Here is a 23,247-nt window from a genome sequence, read left to right on the forward strand (position 1 = left end):
TCTAAAAGAGCTGGAAAGATATATTGTTTTCCTTTTTTTGACCCATGTAAATCAGGACACTAATTGTGAAGGCAAATCCTTGTGTTTTTTACATACTTGGCCAATAAAGATTATTCGGATTCTGATAATACTAATATTGGGTCATTTTCCATAAACAAAAAAGTAGCCTGGTATAACAAAGAGAAGACATACAAAAACATTGGGCATCAAAATGGAAATAAATATATTAACTTTCACATTGAATGCACTTACAATTTTATCTACTTTTGTTTTGTTCACAGTTCAAACTTGTTTCGTCTGCTAGTTTGTCACTGTTCAGCTCGTCCATCATTTGCCCCATTTACATCTTGTGTACAGCATTACACATATTTAATTATTTGTGTTATTCATATCTGAGGATTTAGTCACTTCAGGTTCGAAGGGCTGGCTCGCCAATGGACAGTGTGCTTTTTCAGACTTCATGCCCTACACTCACGGCTCTGAGAGAGTCAGTGAACACTACATATACAGTATGCTGATATGGAGCGAGTGTAAATCAGGAACTCTAAAATTTGGTTTTATTGAACATATAAACTTGAAGAAAACACAAAATACATTACAAGTATAAAATATAAGTTGAAGTAAAAAGAAAAACAAGAATAGGAATAAAGAAAAGAGTTTATATGTTCCAAAAAATAGGAAAAATTACTTTTTAAATGTCATAATAATGAGGTTGACCGCTCACCGATTTAAAAGTTATGCTGGCCACAGAGGAATAGTTGTCCATGAAATATGCTGGTGTGTGAAGAAATTGTTTAATAATGTGTGCCCAGCTGATGACAGTGAGTGCTAATGGCACCAAGAGGTCCTGTGAGCAGCAAAGCAGTGTACAATACATGCCATGTCATTTGTGATTCTTACATGCACTGAAAGGTTCTTGGCAAAGTTCAAACCAGAAATGTGAATAATAATAATAAATTAAATCTGAACCTTGTTTCATCTAAATGTGGATGTGTTCCATCACCAGCGGCTGAGGAGTAATTAAATCTAGCGAGGACAACAAGATGAAACGATGGCAAGAGTTATCATTTTGTGTGTCTTTATTTTGGACATGACATTACATGTTTTTGAAATTTACAAAAGTCAAACAGAACTGAGAATGGCTCAGACGAGGTAGAGCTTTCACGTCGGCTTGCTGGCTTGAAAATGACAAAACCAAACAAAACAAACAACAAAAACACACACACACACACACACAGACAAAATAATGACCTAGAAAATCAAAATTACCAAACACACCTGTCCTGCCTCTGTCCTCCTGTCCTTTTTGAAGTGATAATAAATACAGATTTCAACCAAAACAATTGTAATAATAAGGTCTTGTTAGGTACATTAATCATGAGGTTCAATACAAATAAAAAGCTCACTGACACAAAAACACAATTTAAAATCTGTAATAAACCCTCAGCAAAAGGGGAAAAAAACAACCCCTGTGGGAGGCCAGACACGACCAGCTAATGACAAAAGTCCTACAATTTAGCAGAGAGACTAAAAACAAGCTCTTACATCTTCATGAAAAATAAGCACTGCTGCACCTCCACTTGTCAAACTTTCCATGAGGAAAAATTACTAAAATGGTGTGACACACACAACCATTACAAAAAAGATCATCTGTCATTAAAAATCTATGCAAAAAGCCAAAAATTACAAGTATATTAGCTGTAACTGCTATAATAACATTCTCAATGTAACCTTGACTAGAATTGAACATAATGAAAGGTTAAAGCTGTAATCTAGTCTAAGTGCACTATTAATGCCATTTGGTTTCTACTGCTGTATATAAAGAGTTTGGTAAGAGTGGATTACAAATAAACAGTTTATTTTACAGTCATTCCATCTTCACACTTTCACTAAGTCACACTTCGGAGTACAAATTTCTAACTGAGGAGTTAATCTTAAAGGGAATTCTGTACAATGTGGGTATTATTAGTATTATTCTATACTACAAGGCTAGAATGTCCATTTTCAAGTATTTTCACTACCGACACCCATCAACACACACTTTTGTGTATCATTAAACATAAGGTACGAAACATAGTATGCATATCTCAATAACTAGCTGGTATTACATCCATTGTTTGTTTTTGTAAAAAACTACTGAGGTTTCAAAATAGACGAAACGTTTCGTACTCGGTATGTTAACTGGTTGGAATAGTTTATGCGTGCAAAAACGTACCCAATACTTGACAAGTGACGTTCTGCTTATATCCAATGAGTCAAGGCATGGCTTACTCAATTTAGGGGTTGCTGAAAAGACACGCCAAAGTAGAGGATACAAAACAAAAAAAAACTTCTGTGCAAAGACCATCATTTCCTTCATATTAGCATGCTAATGTAGAGGAGGTAGGCACAAACACATGGATGGATGTTAATCATCCTTTTCAGCAGATTTTAAAACAATGCCCAAAGACGTGAAACCACTTCTGTGTTAAAACCATAACTACGTTTACATGCAGTCAATAGGCCTTTCAAAAAACAGAATATAGGCAATATTTGGGTTTTGAAAACCCATGTAAATAAGCCCAAAAAAAAAGAAAAGGAAATATGAACGGAACTTTAGTTTGTGTTCTGCACACAACCTATTTGCAAAGGAATCTTGGTCTGAAGTACTTGTATGAGCAGCGGCCATCTTACATTGCCACTTGCTAAATGAGCCTAACTTGAATACATTGATTTCTCCGCAGCGTTTTTGCATTTTCTATATCTATGTTGAAAATGTCACAGTGTGTACATACACACACACATACTGTATATGCGTGTATACAAGTCAGTAGGTCTGGTGCACAGCCCACCAGAAACACAAAAGCAAAGGTAAACAAAAATGGCGAAACATGGCGAGGTAGGATAGAACCACCACTTAGTGTGATGAGTGACATGAATATCTCATTGACCATAGAAAGTTAAAAGCGGAAATGACGTCCATTTGTGTAATGATGTTGTCTGTGTGTCGCGGTTTCAATCTGAATATGTGTGCGGGAGTAACTCTGTACACTCACGCATGAAAACGGGATCTCCCAAATGTTTCAGAAATCGAAATTTGAACCAGATCCTAAATATTGACTGCATGTAAACATAGTCTGTGCCTGCTCTCTAATTCAGTAGGGTTCAACATCACCATTTAGTAGCAAGGCTGCTCGACTGGCCCCTCTAGTCATGAAGTTGTAAGCATGCTTGTGGAAGATCCTGGAGCCCCAATGTGACTTTTCCCACTGTAGGACTAAGAAAGAATATCTTGTAATACGTCACTTCACCAATCTACCAGTCGACCAATCATTCAATACAAAACGCTCTATTCTGAGAATTGCATTTAGTCTCTTCAGTTAAAAAACTGACTCTGTGATCAATGGTTTTGTCCTGTGCCAATATACAGTGCAAATGGTGATAACACAAAGCAGATTAAGCTACAGTAACCCAGAACAGTTTGCTCGAGGCATATTGAAGTGGCCGTATGTTGCACTGATTATATGTCATTAACTCACTTGCTCCCAAAAACGTATTACAACGTCCTATTTTAAATATTGTCATGGTCCCAAAAACGTATTTATATGTTTGTTTGTTTTGTTTTTTAATGCTAGAGCATACAGATGGCTTTGATGCAGCCTCTGACCTGAAGAAGTCGCTTAAAGCAATGGCAGTTATTACAAAAACGGCCAGCAGGTGGCAGGAGAGTATAAGAGATTAACCAGGGCCATGTTGCAACAAGCTCTTTTCTCCCAGTGTTTTCAACAGGTTTGTGAATAATGATGAAAAATTGCTGCAAAACGGAAACAGATACAAATATACTTTTTTTTTTCCTGATGAAAGAAAAGACTCAAATCCTTTTTTTTTGGTAGGTTCCATGTTTTTATAGCAATGGGGTAGATGCCACGGACTTCCGACTTCCGGGTTTCACACATCAGTGTCGTTTCCGGACACTGATGGCCGCTTTCCAACACTCGCACCCCCACCCCTGCGCCCTCCAACCGTGCACCAGGAAGTCGGAAGTCCCGCCTCCTCTATGGCATATACCCCATTGAACACAATATTCTGTGGGCCTTGCAAAATCTGTCAAAATCCAGTAAAAAAGCCGGGAGCGTAGGGGGTTGCTTCAGTGAAAATGGCTGGGAGTGCATGAGTCAAAAGGCCAAATAGAACATATTTTTGGTAGTAGACTAGAAACCTTTGAAAAAAATGTCTGATGGTGTGGGCTACAGCTTGTATCCTGCTGTCTCAGCTGTGACCCATTTGGGGGATCGGCCTTTTGGTTACAAAAAGAAAAAAAACAGCTTTTAGCACAGAGCAAGCACACTGGCTAGCATTAGCAGACATATTTGCCTCCAAAAGTGCACCAGCTGGCCTTTACTTCGTGTAATTTCAATCGGAGTCTTCAGGCCCCTCCCACTGTAGGTTTGCAGTGTAAATCAAAGTCAAAGTGTCAGTGTGAGAAAGGCTCAGTAATATAAAGGAGTTGTATAGATGGAAAGTGCCGGCACTCAGCCCCTTCCTCTTCAATTGACAATAATTGTATGGCCATAAAAATGGTACACTCATTTATAATGGCTATTAAAAAGCAACTCTTTTTAATGAGCATTAGAGCAGTCTGCCTCATTTTCTCTCTCTCTCTTTTTCTCTCTCTCTCCAGTCTCGCCTCCCTGCCTCTAATCATCTCCTTCAGAGTGGTCACTCTTAAGATTTCACTAAAGAGTGGAGCCAAGTGACTTTACCCCATTTGCACATGCTGGCTCACACAAGACACTTTAATGGCTTATAGCCCAGAACAAGAATTCTTTATGGCTGTGATGATTAGTCGATTAATCAGTTATACAATGTAGATAACATTTATCGGCCACTATATCGATAATCATATAATCACTTCAGTCAATTTTACGATGGTTTGCTTTTGTGACCTCTCAAATATTTTGATTCCTATCCTTTCTGCTCAGATATTTAAAGGGAACATCATTCAATGTGATAATCCGTTATTAACAAATTCATTAAAATCGAAAGTAATGAAAGTAATTAATTAAAAAAAATAGTTACTTACAGCAGATTATAGACAACAGCATAATGCCGTGAGCGTGAAGTACAATAAAGCAGTAAAATAAAGCTAAGAAGAGAAAAAAATACAGAGTTTGGCCACTACAGTAGCATGCCACAGCAGTTTAAATTTCCTATGCCAATGACCTCAGAAAACATAATTTGGCCCTAAGAAGTGGAGGGAAAAAAAAGGTTTGTGACTTAATTTTACTTTTAGTATTGTGAAGAGCAGCCATTTGTATTTATTATTACAAAACGTCTCTGTCAAAACTACAAGAAATACATAAAACCCTCATTAAAGAATGTTGCCTGAAGTGAGGAAAATGTTTCACATTGTCACCCATGAAATCCAACGTTGATCAAATCCTCCTATTTTTCCCAAGTGATGATGGCCTTTTCAGTTGATGTGAGTCCCTGACTCAAAGATAGGCCTTAATTCAGATTTTGTGAGGTTGGTGATGGTCCGAACTCTCCTGGCTCCTCGGGGCTCAGCAACAAGTTTCTTGAATCTGGATACCGGCTGTTGTCAAAAGGCATGTGGTGTACACTCTGGACATGTGTCTTCAGGTTCCCTTTCTGAGAGGCTCTGTATGGGCAGAGCTGGCAGCAGAACGGCCTCTCTCCTGAACAACAAAACAAAACACATTCCAAAAGGTCATGTGGTGACAACAAAGGATTCGGTAATATGACATCAACAATGTAAACCACAGATGAGAGCGTGGAAATAGAATAGGGAGGAAAAGACACACATAAGCCACATTCAAAAGGAAGACTTTGCATACACAATATGGACTCAAATATTGGAACAGCTACAGTGACTGTAAATATAATAAAACATGGTCATTTATTTCTTTACTACCGAAGTGCATTGCATTCACTTGAAAAAAAACCTCCTGTTTTTCTGACACATTTTGGGGGGGAAGCTTTGTTTTTTTGTGTATTTTTTCCTCCTTAATTTTCTGTTTTCCTGAATATTTTTGTTCTGTTTTACGGCATAATTTTTTCTGCCATAATTTTTATTTCCGGAAAAAAGGGGGAGGGGGGGATTCAGAAAATCTGGATGAAAAAATACTCAGAAAAACAGAAAAAAAACATTCAGAAAAACAGGGGGGAAATAGTAAAAAAAACACACAAAAAACAGGAAAAAAAGTATTTTTTTAAAGAAATATTTTTTTTCTCTGAAAAACAGAACCAGCTCACCAGCCAGCTTCAGTTTTTCTGAGTATTTTTTTTTAAAAACCTATGTACTCCAAGTGACTTCTTGCAGACTCGCTAAAGCTTTCCCGCATGCAATACGCATCCGTAGAAACGTAACTGTTAGCTTACTAAAATCATGCCTATCGATTGACATATACTTACCTTAACTGAACCAGTAAGTGATATAGTTGAAGGTACGTTGGAGGTATGCAGGAAAGTATCTGGCTGCCATTAGAATCTGCAACAAGTCACTTGGAGTTCAGAGGTAAAAAAAATAAAAAATAAAAAAATAAAATGTAAGGTGGTACTCTGTTTTTCAGAGTAATTTTTTTCTGTTTAAAAAAAAAAATTCCCCGTTTTTCTGAATTATTTTTTGCCCTCGTTTTTCATGACAGAAAAAAATATTCCGTAAAACAGAATTTAAAAAAAAACAAAAAAGGTCCCCCCCAAAAATTTGTCTGAAAAACTGTTTTTTCCCCCCCAAGTGAATGCAATACACATCCGTACTGTACTTTGTTTTTAAATCTCTTTAACTTTGTAACTATGTGAAGCGTATTGAGTCACATTGTTTATGAAAGGCGCTATAAATCAGTGATTCTTTTCTTTCTTTCTTTTTTTTTTTGAAAACATACTGCCTAGGTACTGGTAAACATCTAAGCAATGTAACAATGTGAAAACAATTTCATTTCTTAATAATTCACCTGTGTAATAGACCCCATCTTTTTTTATTCACAACATTTTACAGTAATTAGCCAATAAAGAGGTGTCACAATACTTGTGTCCATATAGTGTACGTTTTATTTCACTGCAACTGCTTTCTGGAAAAGTAAGTCTCACAATTCTGTGTAAATCATCATTTTATCTCCATGTACTTTCACTCCATCAACCCAACTGCCCGATGACCCCAGCCCCCCAACACACACACACATTCTATCTTCTAATTAGACTGACCTACAATGGGACAGATATCAGACCTCAGCAAAAAATAGAAAAGAATGATAAAAAATAAGCAACTCACACCTGAACAAAACAAATGAGATTGCCATTTAATTGCACCTAATTATCATTTTGATAAATGGATGAATATCACAGCAGGAAAACAAATGACTCGCTGTGCCCCTCCCCCAGTATCTTCCCTGAAGAAGACGTAGGGAAATATAGCAGTTATCATACATCATCAGAAGCACAAGAGAGAGAAAGAAAGAGCGGTGTTTGAGGAAGAGAGCGATAACAACAAAATAGGTATAATTAATCATAAAGGAAAATAATAAAACAGCAGGAAAAAGAAGGTGAGGGTTAGACGAGCGAGGAAAGCAAGAACCTGGGCGATATCGTCCTGTGAGGAAACACGGCTGACGGGACCGCTGCACTACATTATACTAAAGGTTATCGTCACCGTAAAGCAGCGTCAACACTGCATCTAATTGGACCCCTCCGCCAGACACCTGCTCGCATCACTCATATACTGGCCGCTAAATCTCAGTCATGTGCGTATGTGTGTGATTAATAAAGTTGAGGTTGCACCGTGCACATGCGAATGTCAACGCCGAGCAGATTTACTTCTGTTTCTCACTCGGCCTCAATTCTTGTGTCTGTGAGTGACTCTGAAAACGGAGAGAAGGCGGTAACAAAATGAAGACTGCTATTTTTGAATATGTACACTCTGATATTTTGTTTTATCATTTATTTATTTGTTTCCACCTGTGACCTCCGTGCACAATAAATGTGATCATGTTGATTGATTGCCGACTTTGTATACAGATATAACATCATTTAAATAATAAACTAGCTGAGCCGACCGCTCAAGTAGCTCAGTTAAAATTAAACATTGTTGGTTGAATACAGCAACTTTAGGTTACCTCTTGCTTATACTATAAAATCCATACTTCATTGACAGATGTTCAACATCACCATGCTTGGCAAGCTAGCTTCACTTTAGTCAATATTCAAATGCATTTAAGAAAATGTCACAAAAATTATGTAATGAATGACTTTTGTCCCTCTAAAGTAACGGAATAAGAGAATAGTCAGGTTTCTATCCACCTATTTTTATTCGAATTTTCAAGAATTGAGAAAAATTAACTGAATGCAGAAATCGTAAAGTGCGGCCCAGAGAACTACATTTATTTTATTTTATTGTAATCATTATTGTAATTAATTTTTTTCTATTTTTTCTTATTTCTTCATGTGCAAGAGGATAAGACAGGGAGGCCAGTTTGTACTCAAGTAATCTTGTGGCATTTACACAATGGCGGCAGAGTTGAAATAACTTAAAAAGATGCATGAAATTGTTACCTAAATTTTTCAAGTTGAGCCGACTTTTCAGTTTTTAGAGTGTAGTGAATATGTGTGTCAGTAATAGAAGGTTGTTGGCTGTCAAGATTTACAGATTGATTAGGAAATGTATGTGAATTTAAAAGGATTTATAGATCATAAGTGTTTTATAAAAGCATATAGATATAGATCCAGATCTCAAGAATATTGGTCAAATTAGTCATTTTTGTTGAGAAATTTCAGATCGCTCAAATAATTTGACGCAAGATTTGCAACAAGACAATAATTAATACATGTGCATATTGTGTTTTCAAATGTCCTGTAGCACCAAAAATGGAAATGAATTGGAATTGTCATTGTTTGTAACTTTAACTCATTCAAACCCCAAAAACGCATAAATACGTTTTTTAATACTTTGTCCTTCACTCCCAAAATCGTATTGTTTTTTGTTTTGTTTTATGCTAGAGCATACAGAAGGCTTTGATGCAGCTTCTGACCTGAAGAGGTCGCTTAAAGCAATGGTAGTTATTACAAAAAACGGCCAGCAGGTGGCAGCAGAGTATACGAGATCAACCAGGGCCATTTTGCAACAAGCTCTTTTTCCCAGTGTTTCCAACAGGTTTGTGAATAATGATGAAACTTAGCTATAGTCAACAGATACAAATATATGTTTTTTTCTGATGAAAGAAGAGACTAATCGTTCTTTTGGTAGGTTCCATGTTTTTAAAGCAAAAGAACACACTATTCTGTGGGCTTTGCAAAATCTGTCAAAATACAGTAAAACAGCCAGGAGCGCAATGGGTTGCTTCAGTGAAAATGGCTGCGAGTGAATGAGTTAATTAAGCCACCAAAATGTATCCAGTTTATAAGTTTGAGGCCTTATTATAGTGTATATGAAAAGCAAAACCGTTGCCGCATTTGACAGAAGTTGTGAAAATGTACGATTTGTACAAATATGATTCCTCATGGAAACATCTTTTGTAAGGATGCCAGGTGTGCAGTGTGTGACATAGAATAAGAAAATAGACACACAGAGCAGGACTGGGGGGCAGAAGTTGACAATATTGCACAACATGCAGACAGGTGCAACAAAAAGACGACACATGCAAAAGCCATGGTGGAGCCGAGTGATTAGCCATTGTGCCACATACTTGCTTGGGAGCTTCAGAAGCGGTGCTGTGAGCGTCAGTACCTCTGTGGAGTCCATTAAAATCAAACCCAACTGTGGGGTGAGAAGGAGGATGAGGGAGGGGTAGGAGGGGGAGGAGGAGGAGGAGGAAGGGGGCATCCGGTTAAAAGCTCTATCAAGACCCACACAAGCATTTGGTTTTCTCCTTGTGCCACCAGCCGCACAATAAAGTGCGGCGTTCGCCACCAGTGCCCATGCTAATGGAGGGGAGCTAGCAGTAATGAAGATGGCGGTGGTGAAGGTGATGATGATGGCGATGGAACTTGGTTGAGCCAAGTCGGTGATTTAATATGACGCATGTTAATAGAGGCCTCGGGGGTGGATGGCCTTTTCGGTGTGTGTACGTCCGTGCTGAGGACAATCGTCGGTGACAACATTAATTACAGTCTTGGCTAGTGTTTACAGAGTCTGTGTATGGGTGTGAGTGTGTTAATGTGCTGTGTGTGTGTGTGTGTGTGCATGCGTGTTTACAATTGGGCTTAGGGGAAGCTGAGCTTTGCATCACTTACCATTTGGCCTCTGTCACTTAGAATCACTGGCGATGCCACATATCATTCACACTCTCTGTAAAGAAGCTACTTATCTCACTGTCTGCTGTGATCACTGCACGCTCACATGATGGATGTGACACGACAGGAGAGGGAACAGAGGAGCCCGAGACAAGTGAGGTAGGAGTCAGAGGGAGGAAATGATACAGGCATGGGAATCCAGAGGAAGAAAAAGATTATGTACAAGTCAAGAGTGAGAGAATTTTTGGTAGAAAAAAGCAGTAGAAAAAACAGGAAAAAAAGAAACCACCATGTTTTCTTTAATTTATTGTTAACTCTTAGCAGTTTTTATCTTCATTGCTCCAAACAAATGCAACAGTAAGCTGAAAAAACAAGGGTGATCTCTTGATTTTTTTTCCTGTGACGATGATAGATAGATAGATAGATAGATAGATAGATAGATAGATAGATAGATAGATAGATAGATAGATAGATAGATAGATAGATAGATAGATAGATAGATAGATAGATAGATAGATAGATAGATAGATAGATAGATAGATAGATAGACAGACAGACTCAACAACAACAAAAACCAACCCTCAATAAAACAAAACTGCACTTTTCAGAGTGGCCTTTTATTGTGGGCTGTCTAAGGCACACCTGTGCACTTATCATGGTGTCTAATCAGCATCTTGATATGGCACACCTGTGAGGTGAGTTGGATTATCTCGGCAAAGGAGACGTGCTCACTATCACAGATTTAGAATAGTTTGTGAACAATATTTGAGAGAAATGGTGATATTGTGTATGTGGAAGAAGTTTTCGATCTTTGAGTTCCTCATAAAAAATGGAAGCAAAAAAAAAGTGTTGCGTTTGTTTTTTGTTGAGTGTGCAGAGAGAGAGAGAGAGAGAGAGAGAGAGAGAGAGAGAGAGGATTAGATGGGAAGAGAGCTGGATTAAAGAGAAATGGGAAGGAAAAGAAGGGAAACGAACGGCAAAGTACAGAAAATGGGAAAAATATAAAGCAATATCCACACAAACATGTACAACCAAGTGGAGAAAAAAAAACTAACACTATACTATATAAATCAAGTCCATATAATCTGGGAATAAAGTTGGAACAACAAAAGAAAACATAAGTTTACCGTAATAAAGTGGCAGTATTACAAACATAAAGAAAGTCTTGTTAAGTTATCTTCAATAACAATTAAACGCATTGTTTTGGTTCATCAGTTTAATGTGATGTAGAAAGGAAAATTACCTCTTTAGTTAAATTTGTTCAACCGTTGATACAGAATATATCCGTCCATCCATTTTCTATACTACTTCCGTAATATGGGCTGTGGGTGTGCGGGAGCCTATTCCAAGTGATTGTGGGCAAGAAGCCAGGTGCATCCTGGACTGGCCACCAGTCCATAGAAGGGCGCATATAGAAAAAAAAACATTCACACTGGCATTTGCATCTATGGACAATTTAGTGTCTTCAGTGAACCTACCATGAATGTTTTTGGAATGTGGATGGAAGTCAGAGTACCCAGTGAAAACCCTTGCCAGTGTGAGGAGTATTAACATGTATTATTATTATTTTTAACTTAAATTTCACGGTATTAACTGTTAAAAAATAAACACAGATATTTTTTTCATAGATAAAGAGCTGTGACTTTATTCTCATAATATTTGGAATTTCAATAAGGGTTATTGTGCCACCTGTTGCTTTGGCACAAGCTTGACAACCTGAACATTTGGCAAAGGCTTCTTATGAGAGTTTGTAGCCCAGAGTGAGGAATCATATCGTTAAAAAAAAAAACATGTACATGTGGATATAGCCTTTTGTCACATTGTTTAATAAATGGCACTGGAGCACATGCAAATGGACTCATGAGACTGGTGTGAATAAATGATGGTCTGCTTCATTGGAATGCACAATTGCATCCCTCTAATTGACATGTGATTAATAATGTATACAATTTGTCACAGGTCAGTATCCAGAGAAAACATGTTTCAGTTTAAAAAATAGCGACAGCTGCCCAGCCCAGGGCAAGGAAGGACTCACAGACTGGCTGTCACACTCAACTGAACAAAAAGATCTGCTTTGATTTATATGGCTACATGCAGGAATGTCCGACAATGAAATATTGTTGAGAGTGTGAATCCTTCCATGCATATATTGTCTATAAGTCATGGTAGTGCCTCTGAGTGGATAAATAGCTGAGAAGGTGATGATGTGTGTGCACAGGTGTCATGCGAATGACTGAAAATGTGCTACCCGATGAATAATTACAAGTTGGGTGGTTATGTTACAAACTAAAGAAGGATATTGGTCTTTTCTTACATGTTGACTCAACTTTCTGTGCTGTTCCTCTTGCTTCATGTGGGATTGCTTTTGTTTTATTAACAACTCTTAACATGGGACTAAACTAAATAAGGCAACAAAAATATAAGAAACAGTATGATTAAAGTACATTTTTATTGTTTACCAAAAGTTTAGTTAAATATGTTTCAACTGAGCAGCTCTGTAAAAGCACATTTTCTGCGGTATTTAACAACTAAATCTTTGACTCAAGGGTGTGCACAGTCTACAGTTCAAATATGATGTGTATCAGCTCAATCAAAGACATGGCAACCATTTATGTTAGTGAGTACTAGTGTCAAAGTATAAAGCGTTATTTACCTGTATGGGACCTCATATGAGTGCGCAGGTGGCTGGGCTGACTGAAACTCTTCCCACACTCGTGGCAGAAATGTTGTCCCTGTCGCATGAGAGACCTCAGCATCCCTGATAACAGACACATAACAGTAATTTGTGGGACTAGCATGAATCACGTAACATATCAATAGTTTATTTTTACTGTCCCATTAGACAGATATCCCAAAATAATAATGGTGAATTTTTAACTGTCATAGAGATATTAAAATAACAATGTTTATTGATCTACGATACCGCTACTACTGCAAAGCATAATCCTGGATTTTGTTTTTTGGATACTCTATACTGTATTTGTGACTTTCACCAGTTAAATGAGAAGGCCATATATCTTTTAAAACAGAAATGGCATCATATGTACAGTACATGTACAAAAAAGTCACCTGAAATAACCCAGGAACATTTTTGAAGTGTCACGTGTGGTTGATAGCGCTCATGCTTCAATGTTATTTATGAATTTATTTAATCAATAATCATTTCTGTGGAGAAAAGACATGGGCATCCTCAACAGTTCATTCCAGGGTTATAATAGTTTAGATTTTTTTTATAGTTTTGTTTTTGTTTCATTTTTTACCGTGTATTTTCCATTTTGATATTTTTCGGTAACTATAATAACCCTAGGTTCAATTCCAAAATCATGTTGTGTTTGAGGCCAAATAAAGTCATAGAGGTCAGTAGTGTGCACACCCTGAAAAGGTGCACATTCGCACAGAAGCATGGCTGCAGTGGTGGAGGTAGGCAGCATGAGTAGTGGACAAGTGCAGGCATCATTAGTATGTCTAATGTGTCATTATGAGCGGCTAGCTCCAGGGGCTGGACTGCTGCTGTCACACAGCATCATCTCACAGGCTGACAGCCAGACACACACACCGCATAAATTACAGGCAATTAAAACGCCCCGGCTGTGATGTGCCCGCTCCGCTGCCCGTGTGTCACATGTCAGGTGTGTGTGCCTGCCTGCCTGCATGTGTATATGTTTAAAGAATTGTATATTGCTGCAGCTCAGGACAGTAAAGGCTCGGGCCGGGGCACACGCTGACCACCTTAGTAAAAAATGAGGATAACAATTGTCACTTAGTGAATATCAATTGCTTCCAAAGCCATCAGATCAGTTCCGTAATATGACAAGGCTTGGGTATAGATTGAGTTGATGTATTTTCCTACATGATCTATCTTATACTGCCACCATTACTATTCAATGAAAAACAGATTCCACAAATTCCTTTTATCATCCCACGCCTCTCCATAACTGTGTGATGACCTATGTGCTGAATCAGAATAATTATTTATTGCTTTTGTTACTTGTTGCACAGCAGGGGAAATAACTGCTTGTTAACACTGTATCAAGAGACCCATAACTGGATCATGGTTATGCAACTCAAACTCGACTTTTTGGGGAGAAAGGTGGTTACGCTACAGCAGGGGTCTGCAACCTGCGGCTCAGGAGCCACGTGTGGCTCTTTAATCTCTCCTGTGGCTCCCTGTGGACATCTAAAAAACTAGTAGAAATATATATATATTGTTTTACATATTTATTTTTAGATAAAATATTCTTTAAATGAATTAATGTTTAAACAAATAATAATTATCAAATATTCAAACGATGTCAGAGTCCAAATTTTTAGACTGAGAGATGAAAGTGTTTTTTTTTTTTAAATATCTAAAAATGTCTAGAAGTGACCATAAAATCTACAAAAAGTAAGAGGAAAATTCCCGTAAAATTACCATGAAATTGCAAAAAATGTCGGAGAATTTCATATAAAAGGCAAAAAAGAAAATGTTTGAAAAGCAACCATCAAATTTCCAAAAACAAAAGAAATCCAGAAAATTACCATAACATGTCCACAAAATTGACATAAATGTCAGAAAATTGATAGCAAAAAAGGCACAAAAATAGACTTAAAATGTCCATAAAAGAAGAAGAGAGGCAGAAAATGGCCAAAAATGTCAGAAAGTTGACAGGAAGGCAGAAAAGTCTAAAAATTATGAAAAATGATAACACACACACACACACACACAAACGGAAGATAATCTCAAAGTATTGGTAAAGCTGCTTTTTTTTTAACGTTTTTATTAAATTGATAAAATATTCTTTCAATGAATTAATGATTACATAAAAATGAATAATTATATATTCAAACAATGTTCGAGTCCAAGTTTTTAAATTGTCAGATAAAGAGAGATGAAAGTAGATGATTAAAAAAAAAACTAAAACTAAAAATGGCTAGAAGTGACCATAAAATCTACAAAAAGTAAGAGGAAAAGCTGAAAATGTCCAGAAAATGTCCATGAAATTGCAAAAAATAAAATAAAATGTCGGAGAATTAAATATAAAAGACATAAAAGAAAATGTTCATAAGGTAACCATAAAATTTCCCAAAAGAAAATAATTGTGAAAATTACCATAAAATGTCCACAAAATTGCCCAAAAAGTCAGAAAGTTGACAGAAAGGCAGAAAACTCTAAAAATGTCTGAAAATTAAGTATGAAAAATTATAACACATACACACAAAATAAAAAAACGGAAGCCAAAGGGTAGAAGAAAATACATCTCAAAGTATTGGATGCTGCATATTTTTGCATTATGGTGCAGCTCTTGGGCCCTCAGTACATTTGACAACCATAACACACTGTTTCGTTCATCACAATGTTCAAACTGATTTTTGGTTATTTATTTGGCTTAAAATGGCTCTTTTGACAGTAAAGGTTGCTGACCCCTGCGTTACAGTCACACAAGGCCCAAGCAGAAAGCTGCTGTAACCATGTCCTCTTCCCATTTGTTATGAGTATTTCTGTATGTTTACATGTGAGAAGCCGGACAAGAAAGTAAGGGCAGGGTGGGGGAGTCGAGGTGACGGAGAGCGTCTCTGGCACCCCGACTGCTGGCTGGCCTCTGGTTACTTCACTTGGACTATGAGCTGCCAGCCCTTCTCATTGATGCATTAATGAAAGACAAGACAAGAGCTGGATGGAAAACGCAGGCAGCCGAACACACACATACAATGCGGAGGAAAAGAGAGAAAGACTTGCTGCTCAAAAAAGGTCACTTTATAGCATGTGACTCAAAGGGCTAAGGCGGATGGTGACGATATGCGCCTGGATGGGTGACAGTGATGTCATGCGTCTGCTCTAGGGCTGTTGTCTTTGACCCCTAGCTCCACACAGCCCCACTTGACCTTAGAGACACAGCTGAAAATGGGAAAATAATGTTGATGTTCGGTAATGACCATTTCCAAAGCAGCTGGTGGGGTAATTATTCTGTCTCATCTCTCTCTCTCTCTCTCTCTCTCTCTTTGCCTCTTCTGTTTTGCTCGTGCCCTGTTTTGCCTCCCCCATTTGCATCTGTGTGAGTCTCTCATCAGGCAAAGCCGTGACCTAAACAGTTTGTGACAGCTTTCTGGGAGAGTAGAGCTGGACACGCAGGCATGCCTCACAGACCTGAGCGCACCAGAGGTTCTCTCACGTCTTTCACAGACAAAAAATATATATATTTTTTTAAATAATGCAAAACAACAAAATACAAAGCTATTTCGAAGCGCGCATGCTGCCCCAGATGCAGCCTTTTATCATACCTCACAAACATGCACACGTTAACATGATCATTTTAAGACATCGTTTGGCAAAACTTTGTCAAGAATAACCGTTAATGCACCACGTGTGGTGACACTTTGATAGTGGTTCCGATACTGTCAAGTAGCTAAACATGAATATTTACCTCTTAGTAGAAACAGCTCTTTGTTAGATTTATTTAGTAGGGGTGTGCCAATAAAAATGTATTCAAATAATTCTAATTCAGTATGATTCAAAACCAATTTCAAATGTCCCAAAATTGATTTTATTCAAATTGCTCTTGGTTGTGTGTGAATTTATTGGGAGCGCTGTTCATGTTGTACAGGATTTGGCCACCTAGGGGTAGTGTGGTTCCGTGCATTGTGATACACTGTTAAGTTGTAGCCACATTAGAGAGTAGAAGGAAAAAGTTACGATCAAGTTCTACCAATAAAAGTTGGGTTTTTTTGCAGCGTAGGAAGAGCATATGCCGGTGAGTAAAGCTTCTCTGTATACATTCTTGAAGCGTTTTGTATCAATAGCCGTTCTTTTGAGTGATAAAAGTGCCGCGAGTAGCGCGCTAATTAGCATTAGCGATTCAGACTGAGGTAGATTATGACGATTATTTGCACATAAATTGAAGCAGAAATCATTGTCAATCAAATCATTTTGAATCAAAAATATGAATCTAATCGCAGACACGAAAATTGCAATCAAATTGAATTGTGAGTTAAAGATTCCACTCCTATTATTTAGTACAGTGTACCTAATTTTGTCGCCAGTGAGTTAAGATGAGCTGTTGCAAGAGTCCATGCCCTCAATAGAACCACTGTCAAGTCTCAATCCAATTCAAACATAATGACCAGTCATGCACGCTAAAAAGAGAATTGTTGACCAACTTAATTGAATTGCTTCAAATGGTAGCACACAATTGAATTAAGTTAATCCAAAATTAATAAATTGAACTCAATTAATCAAACTTAATATATTAACTTGGATTAACTTAATTCAATTGTGTGTTACCACTTGAAGCAATTCAATTACCGGGTATGTAAATTGGTCAACAGTTTTCCTTCTAGAGTGTGGAAAAAATATATATATTTTATAGCGCTTAACCCTATAAAGCCAAAACATATCATATTAATACAAGAGATTTGAGCCCTCGATTTCATGAGTATAATATTTTTATTCCCATTAAAACACTGACGTATATGATCTCACACATGTATTGCACGGATAATTCATTAGAGAGCAGTATCAGGCTTTTCCAGCGACCTTGCAAGATCGCCCCGATTGAGAAAGGAGAGACATCTATACTTATTAATAGTGGGAAATGTTCTTTCTGATTTTTGGAAATAATAATAGGTTTGAAATGCCTGTTTAGTATTATATTTGTATTATTATGTTATAAATGTACGAATTTAGAGCATTGTGACCTGATGTGTGTGTATATATATATATATATATATATATATATATATATATATATATATATATATATATATATATATATATATATATATATATATGTATGTATGTATGTGGGGGAAAACAATTTGTTTGTTTAACTCTTTGACTGCCAGACGTTTTCAGAAAAGGGATGCCGTCAGTGCCAGCCGATTTAAGCATTTTGACTGATCTTTCAAGGTCCACAGAAAATGTTCTGTTTGGACTATGGAAACACACGTACTACCAAATGAAAGATTGGACTTTCATCTTTCATCAGAAAAAAAAGTTTGTTTCTACCTTATTCCGTTCTTTAGTAATCAACAATAGAAAATGGTTAGTTTGACCCAATTTCGCCTGTTTTGGACCAAAATACGGAGAAATCAAGCTTTTAGTGAAACGATATTATTTCATGCATTCTAGTGAATTTTACACTTCTTTTTGTCCATGAATGATGCCACAAACACCTAAATAGTGCTTTACTTCTATAAAACACTACCACCAAGAATGAAAAAGTGTTTTTTGATAGCAAAATACGTTTATTTACATTCAACAGTGTAACAATTTGACAACAATTTGGCAAACTATTTACAAATGTGTGCAACTGTGGTGCTATTTACAAATATGTGGATGTTTCAACGGCAGTTTTTCTTTTTGTAACACTCTCCTGCGTGCAAGAAGACGCAACAGCATTTGCACAACAGATTGCCTCTTCGCGTGCTCCACTTTCTTGCAGGCCGTTTTTTCCGGGGAATAGCAAGTATATACTGCAGTGTGTGTTGCCATCAAGTCTAATATCAGGATCATGCTACGGTTTCGTTACGTCTCGCTTCCTCGTGTCCTTCAGTTGCTACACCGGGTTGATGTTTTGATCCATTTTATCCACTCCATTCATGGTGGCATCGTAGTCCAGAAACAGTGTCTTCTCCGTGATCAGACTGTACCCGCTCCTCCGATGAATATGCATTGGACTCGGGGTACTCTTCATTGTCCGGCAAAATGTCCGCATGTGAAAGCTCCGGCGTTAGCAGCGGTAGCCGCGCTAGCCGGTGAGGCTTACTACGTGATCATAACAGTCGCGTCAAGGCTTCCAACTGTGGCGTCAACCTCAGGATTCACCATCATCATCATCATCAATCTGCATTGGTCGATGCCAACTCTCCATCGCCCGATCGAATGTCCGATTGTGTAGAAGTACCCGGTCGGCTATTGTGCGCGTTTTCCGGCCTTAGCAGCGCTAGCCGCGCTAGCCGCGCTTAGCCGGTGAGGCTTACTACGTGATCATAACAGTCGCGTCAAGGCTTCCAACTTTGGCGTCAAGCTCGGAGTCATCATCATCATCATCATCAATCTGCATTGGTCGATGCCAACTCTCCATCGCCCGATCGAATGTCCGATTGTGTAGAAGTACCCGGTCGGCTATTGTGCGCGTTTTCCGGCCTTAGCAGCGCTAGCCGCGCTTAGCCGGTGAGGCTTACTACGTGATCATAACAGTCGCGTCAAGGCTTCCAACTTTGGCGTCAAGCTCGGAGTCATCATCATCGTCGACATCAATGCGCTTTTTAGTATTGATTGATGCTTTCCGTCTTTGAAAAAAATGCTCAAGCGTGAGCTGCTTGCAACCGGTTGCTTGGGCAGCCATTGTGGCTTATTCAGCCATGTCTCCTCAACACTCTAGCTCCGCCTCACGTCTTCTACTGACGCCCACGGTGGGCGGCCCATCCAACCTTGTGCAAAGAGAGTCATCGCTGCCCTCTAGGGGCCAAAACGAGTCTTTTACTAATCAGATCTGCCTGATACTTTCAGCACAGCTGCCCAAGGCTTTCCTGCACCCGTTTTCAAAAAAAAACAAAAAAAACATAGGGGACGTCTTTTAACGTCCTCGGCGCCCTTCCCTAGGTTTATGCTAAACGTTTTATAACGTTTATGGCGGTCAAAGAGTTAAAAGGACCAAAAAATAATCTTTTTACAAATAATCTGAATTTTCTGACATATATTTTATGGTTCTGGCTTTATAGGGTTCAATTGTTGTGCATGTTGTAATATGTATGTATGTAAAGTAGTGTTAATTTTGTCTATGAAAACTAAACAAAAATAATTTTGTCAACAAATGTACTTCACTTAATAAAAATTGGACTAAAATCTGTAGACATTTTAGATCATGAACAAAATCTAGATGAAAATTATATGATCTTGTAAAATCTTGTCTCTGCTAATCTGTCACTGTGACACTGTCATGTGACACACAGTGATACACACCCTTTCAAATCTGCAGCTAAAGAGTGCAACATGCACAAACACGTGGGACAGGCAGGAGGTTGATTCACGGTGAAAAGTTTATTTTAAAAAAGTAGATAATAGTTATAAATAATGTAACATTAATCCAACGGCTATAATGTTCCAATTTAATGTTAATCCGACCGCTAACTAATGCTGACTAATTTATTAGCATTAGCATAGCATGGCGCCATAGTAGCCACTTTGTGATATACTGTAATTGTGTGTCAAAAATAGTTTTAGATCCAAAATGTTCAACATTATCTGCTGACAACAACAACAAAAATATCCAGGGGTTAAATGTTTGTCCTGACTAAAACTAGACTAAAATGTTGACAGTTTTTGTTGACTAAACTAAATGAATAATTATGTTTCCTTGGACTCAAATAAAGACTAAAAATGCCCAGATTTGTAGTTGACTGAAAGTTGACTAAATAAAAGGTTGACTAACTATAATAAAACTAACAAGCATGATTGAAACTGGACTAAAACTGAGACTAAATTTAAAAATGGCTGATAAAATTAACATTAATGTAAAGTGTCAAATGTGCCTTCTTTATCAGATTGCTATGCGATATGTACTGATCCAAGTAAAAAAAAAAAGAACGAAAAATAGTTACTTACCAGATGGATCCAAAAGTGAATTGGTGGCACCCCAGCGATGGTACAGCGCAGCCACTTCATGGGGACTGTAGTTTTTGAGGAAGCTGAGGATGTGATTTGGCATTTCCGGGATCTCTGAGGTTTGCTCCTGTTTCACATTCCCATGAGCCTCTGAGGGCAGGAACGATGATAAAGAAGTTTGAAGAATGCCTCCATATGTCTGCATCGCTCCGTAGTGCCCCGTTGCCGAGCCTCGCGTGACGCTACTCGGCCTCGTAGCATTCGTTGGTCGCTGGCCGAGGGACTTGGTGAGCGGTTGATGAGAGGAGCCTCGAGCTCGGCTGTACTCCGCTTGGCTACCGTACTTGTTCGAAAGCATGAAGCCGAGTCCCTCCTGAGGCATCATGTAACATTCTGGCCTTTTGCTAGCTGTAGCAGAGTTGAGGCTTGGGGCTGTGGAACGGGAGAGGGTGCTGGTGATCTTTTCATTAGAGCTGGAGGATGGCAGCAAGCTCCTCCGAGAGGAAATATCCACTTTGGGTCTGGAGCGCGCTGGGTGATTGTGAGCGACTCTCGCACCGTGCGATCCTGAAGTGGATGTGGAGGGTCTCGATAGTAAAGATGAAGAGTGAAGGGGTGATGACGATGCTTTGTTCTTTTTTAGTACTTGGTTGGCCTGGGATGGGGGACGCGTGCGTTGGCCACGCACAACTGTTGGCAGCGGTGGACATTCGTTACCCTCCAAGACTGGTGGGGGGCCAGTGCGTCGCCTGGAGGACAAATCGCGTGGCCCTTTGGTGTTGTTTCTCAGAGCCCATTTAGGCACCAGATTGGAGCTACTACTGGTCATGCGGTGAGCCACAGTTTGATGCATCCACAGGACCTCAGGATAGAGGGTAGAATGGGAGCAGAAGGAACACTTGTGCTTCGGGAGGATTTTCCTATCGAGGGTTATGGGGGCTTGGCCCCTTAGACCCTCAGCCCTCATACATAAATCCACAGGGGTACAAACATTCTCGCAGGGAGAAGAGCAAGTTGAAAGAGGAGCAGGAGGGGATGGAATATTTTCCAGACCTTGCAGAAGGGCCTTCTTCAATTTGGGGGTGACTCGAGGAACGGGGCTGGTTCTGTCTTCGGAGGCAGCTGGATGCTGGACACGGACATGAGCCAGGTACGTATGTGACTCAGTGGTAACAAAGTCACACATGCTGCAGATATAAGGCTTTTCATCTGCAACAGAGAAATGTCAAATCAGAGGTTTGTCATAAAAAAGAAACATAAGACTTTGCTTTCACATGTTTTAAGTAAAACAGAAAATTGTCAAATATTTCACTAACTTCTTATTATCACAATAAATAAGCAGATACACACTTGAAACATCTAAATTCTATAAATAATAATTCAAATATTATTTTTTGTACTGCAGTACATTTAGACTGTTCAAGTGTGTTCTAACATTGAGTAAGTAGTAAATAGACTACAGCAGGGGTGCTCAAGTTCGGTCCTCGAGAGCCCCTATCCAGGCTGTTTTCCATGTTTCTCTCCACTAACACACCTGATTCATGATCAGGATCGTTATCAGGCTTCTGCAAAGCTTGCTGATTAGCTGATCGTTAGATTTAGCTGTCCTGCAGGAGGGAAACATGGAAAACAGGCTGGATAGGGGCTCTCGAGGACCAAACTTGAGCACCCCTGGACTACAGTAACATAATGTTGTGTGCAGTTTTAAAAGTTGTCCACTTGATGGCGATAACGCACTCTTTCTAAGAAAACACTGGATGTATAGTGGAAATTAACTCTCCAATACAGTCATTTTATTTAGCATGTCAGAAAACCAAAACAATAAAAAAAATATTTTAAAATCTAAAACACACATACACACACACACACACACACATCTGGCAATTAAGACATTATACTGTATTGTCGCAGCTGCAGACACACACAGGGTCACAAAACCCAATACAAGTACTCTCAGTACCATTTTCCTCTACCCTTTCTCTTGTACACGAGTAACATCTTGTTGGCAGTAATGACCAACAAACACAATTTGCACACTGCCAAAGTAAAACACTACATTGAATTGGAAGTTTAGCAGTTGTTTGTTTATCATGCCACCTTTGATTTATTTTTTTCCCATATAATTTTACGGCACTGAATGGTCTTGAAAACCCCAATTAAAAAATGTAATCTTTTATTTTAACCACAAAAAGCTATTAAAGAAAAAAAGGACAATTAATTAAAAAATATATTAATAATAATAATAATCCAATGTTGACTTGATTTGCCATCAATGCTAGTGATATTACACAGCATCCTGAAAAGAGAAGTGTTGATGCTTACTGGGTGTTGCTAAAGAAACTAAATCGACGGTCATGATAGTTAAACAAAGCATAAAGAGATAAACCCAACCCCATAAAAATTCTACGAACACACAGGAGGATAAGGGGGTGGGGTGGGGG

The 23,247-nt window shown here is 38.4% G+C and overlaps 1 protein-coding gene across 2 annotated transcripts in view; it reads right to left on the reverse strand.

Annotated features, from left to right (window-relative positions):
- Positions 1–1,061: 1,061 nt before the first annotated feature.
- The window catches only part of LOC147171862 (zinc finger protein 516-like), a 68,483-nt gene continuing 46,297 nt past the window's right edge, over positions 1,062–23,247 (reverse strand). The window contains exons 3-6 of one of the 2 annotated variants that reach the window (XM_086078871.1): positions 20,807–22,015; positions 12,878–12,982; positions 9,678–9,748; positions 1,062–5,678 (exon numbers count right to left, since the gene is read on the reverse strand). In XM_086078871.1, coding sequence (XP_085934997.1) covers positions 5,619–5,678; positions 9,678–9,748; positions 12,878–12,982; positions 20,807–22,015 — 1,445 coding nt within the window. In that variant the 3' untranslated portion in view covers positions 1,062–5,618. The remainder of the gene's footprint in view (positions 5,679–9,677; positions 9,749–12,877; positions 12,983–20,806; positions 22,016–23,247) is intronic. The other variant, XM_086078870.1, reaches the window with a different exon arrangement.

This window comes from Leptonotus elevatus, chromosome 6 (genome assembly GCF_054856555.1).
Source record: "Leptonotus elevatus isolate MCC_2025b chromosome 6, RoL_Lele_1.0, whole genome shotgun sequence".
Taxonomy (NCBI): Eukaryota; Metazoa; Chordata; class Actinopteri; order Syngnathiformes; family Syngnathidae; genus Leptonotus; species Leptonotus elevatus.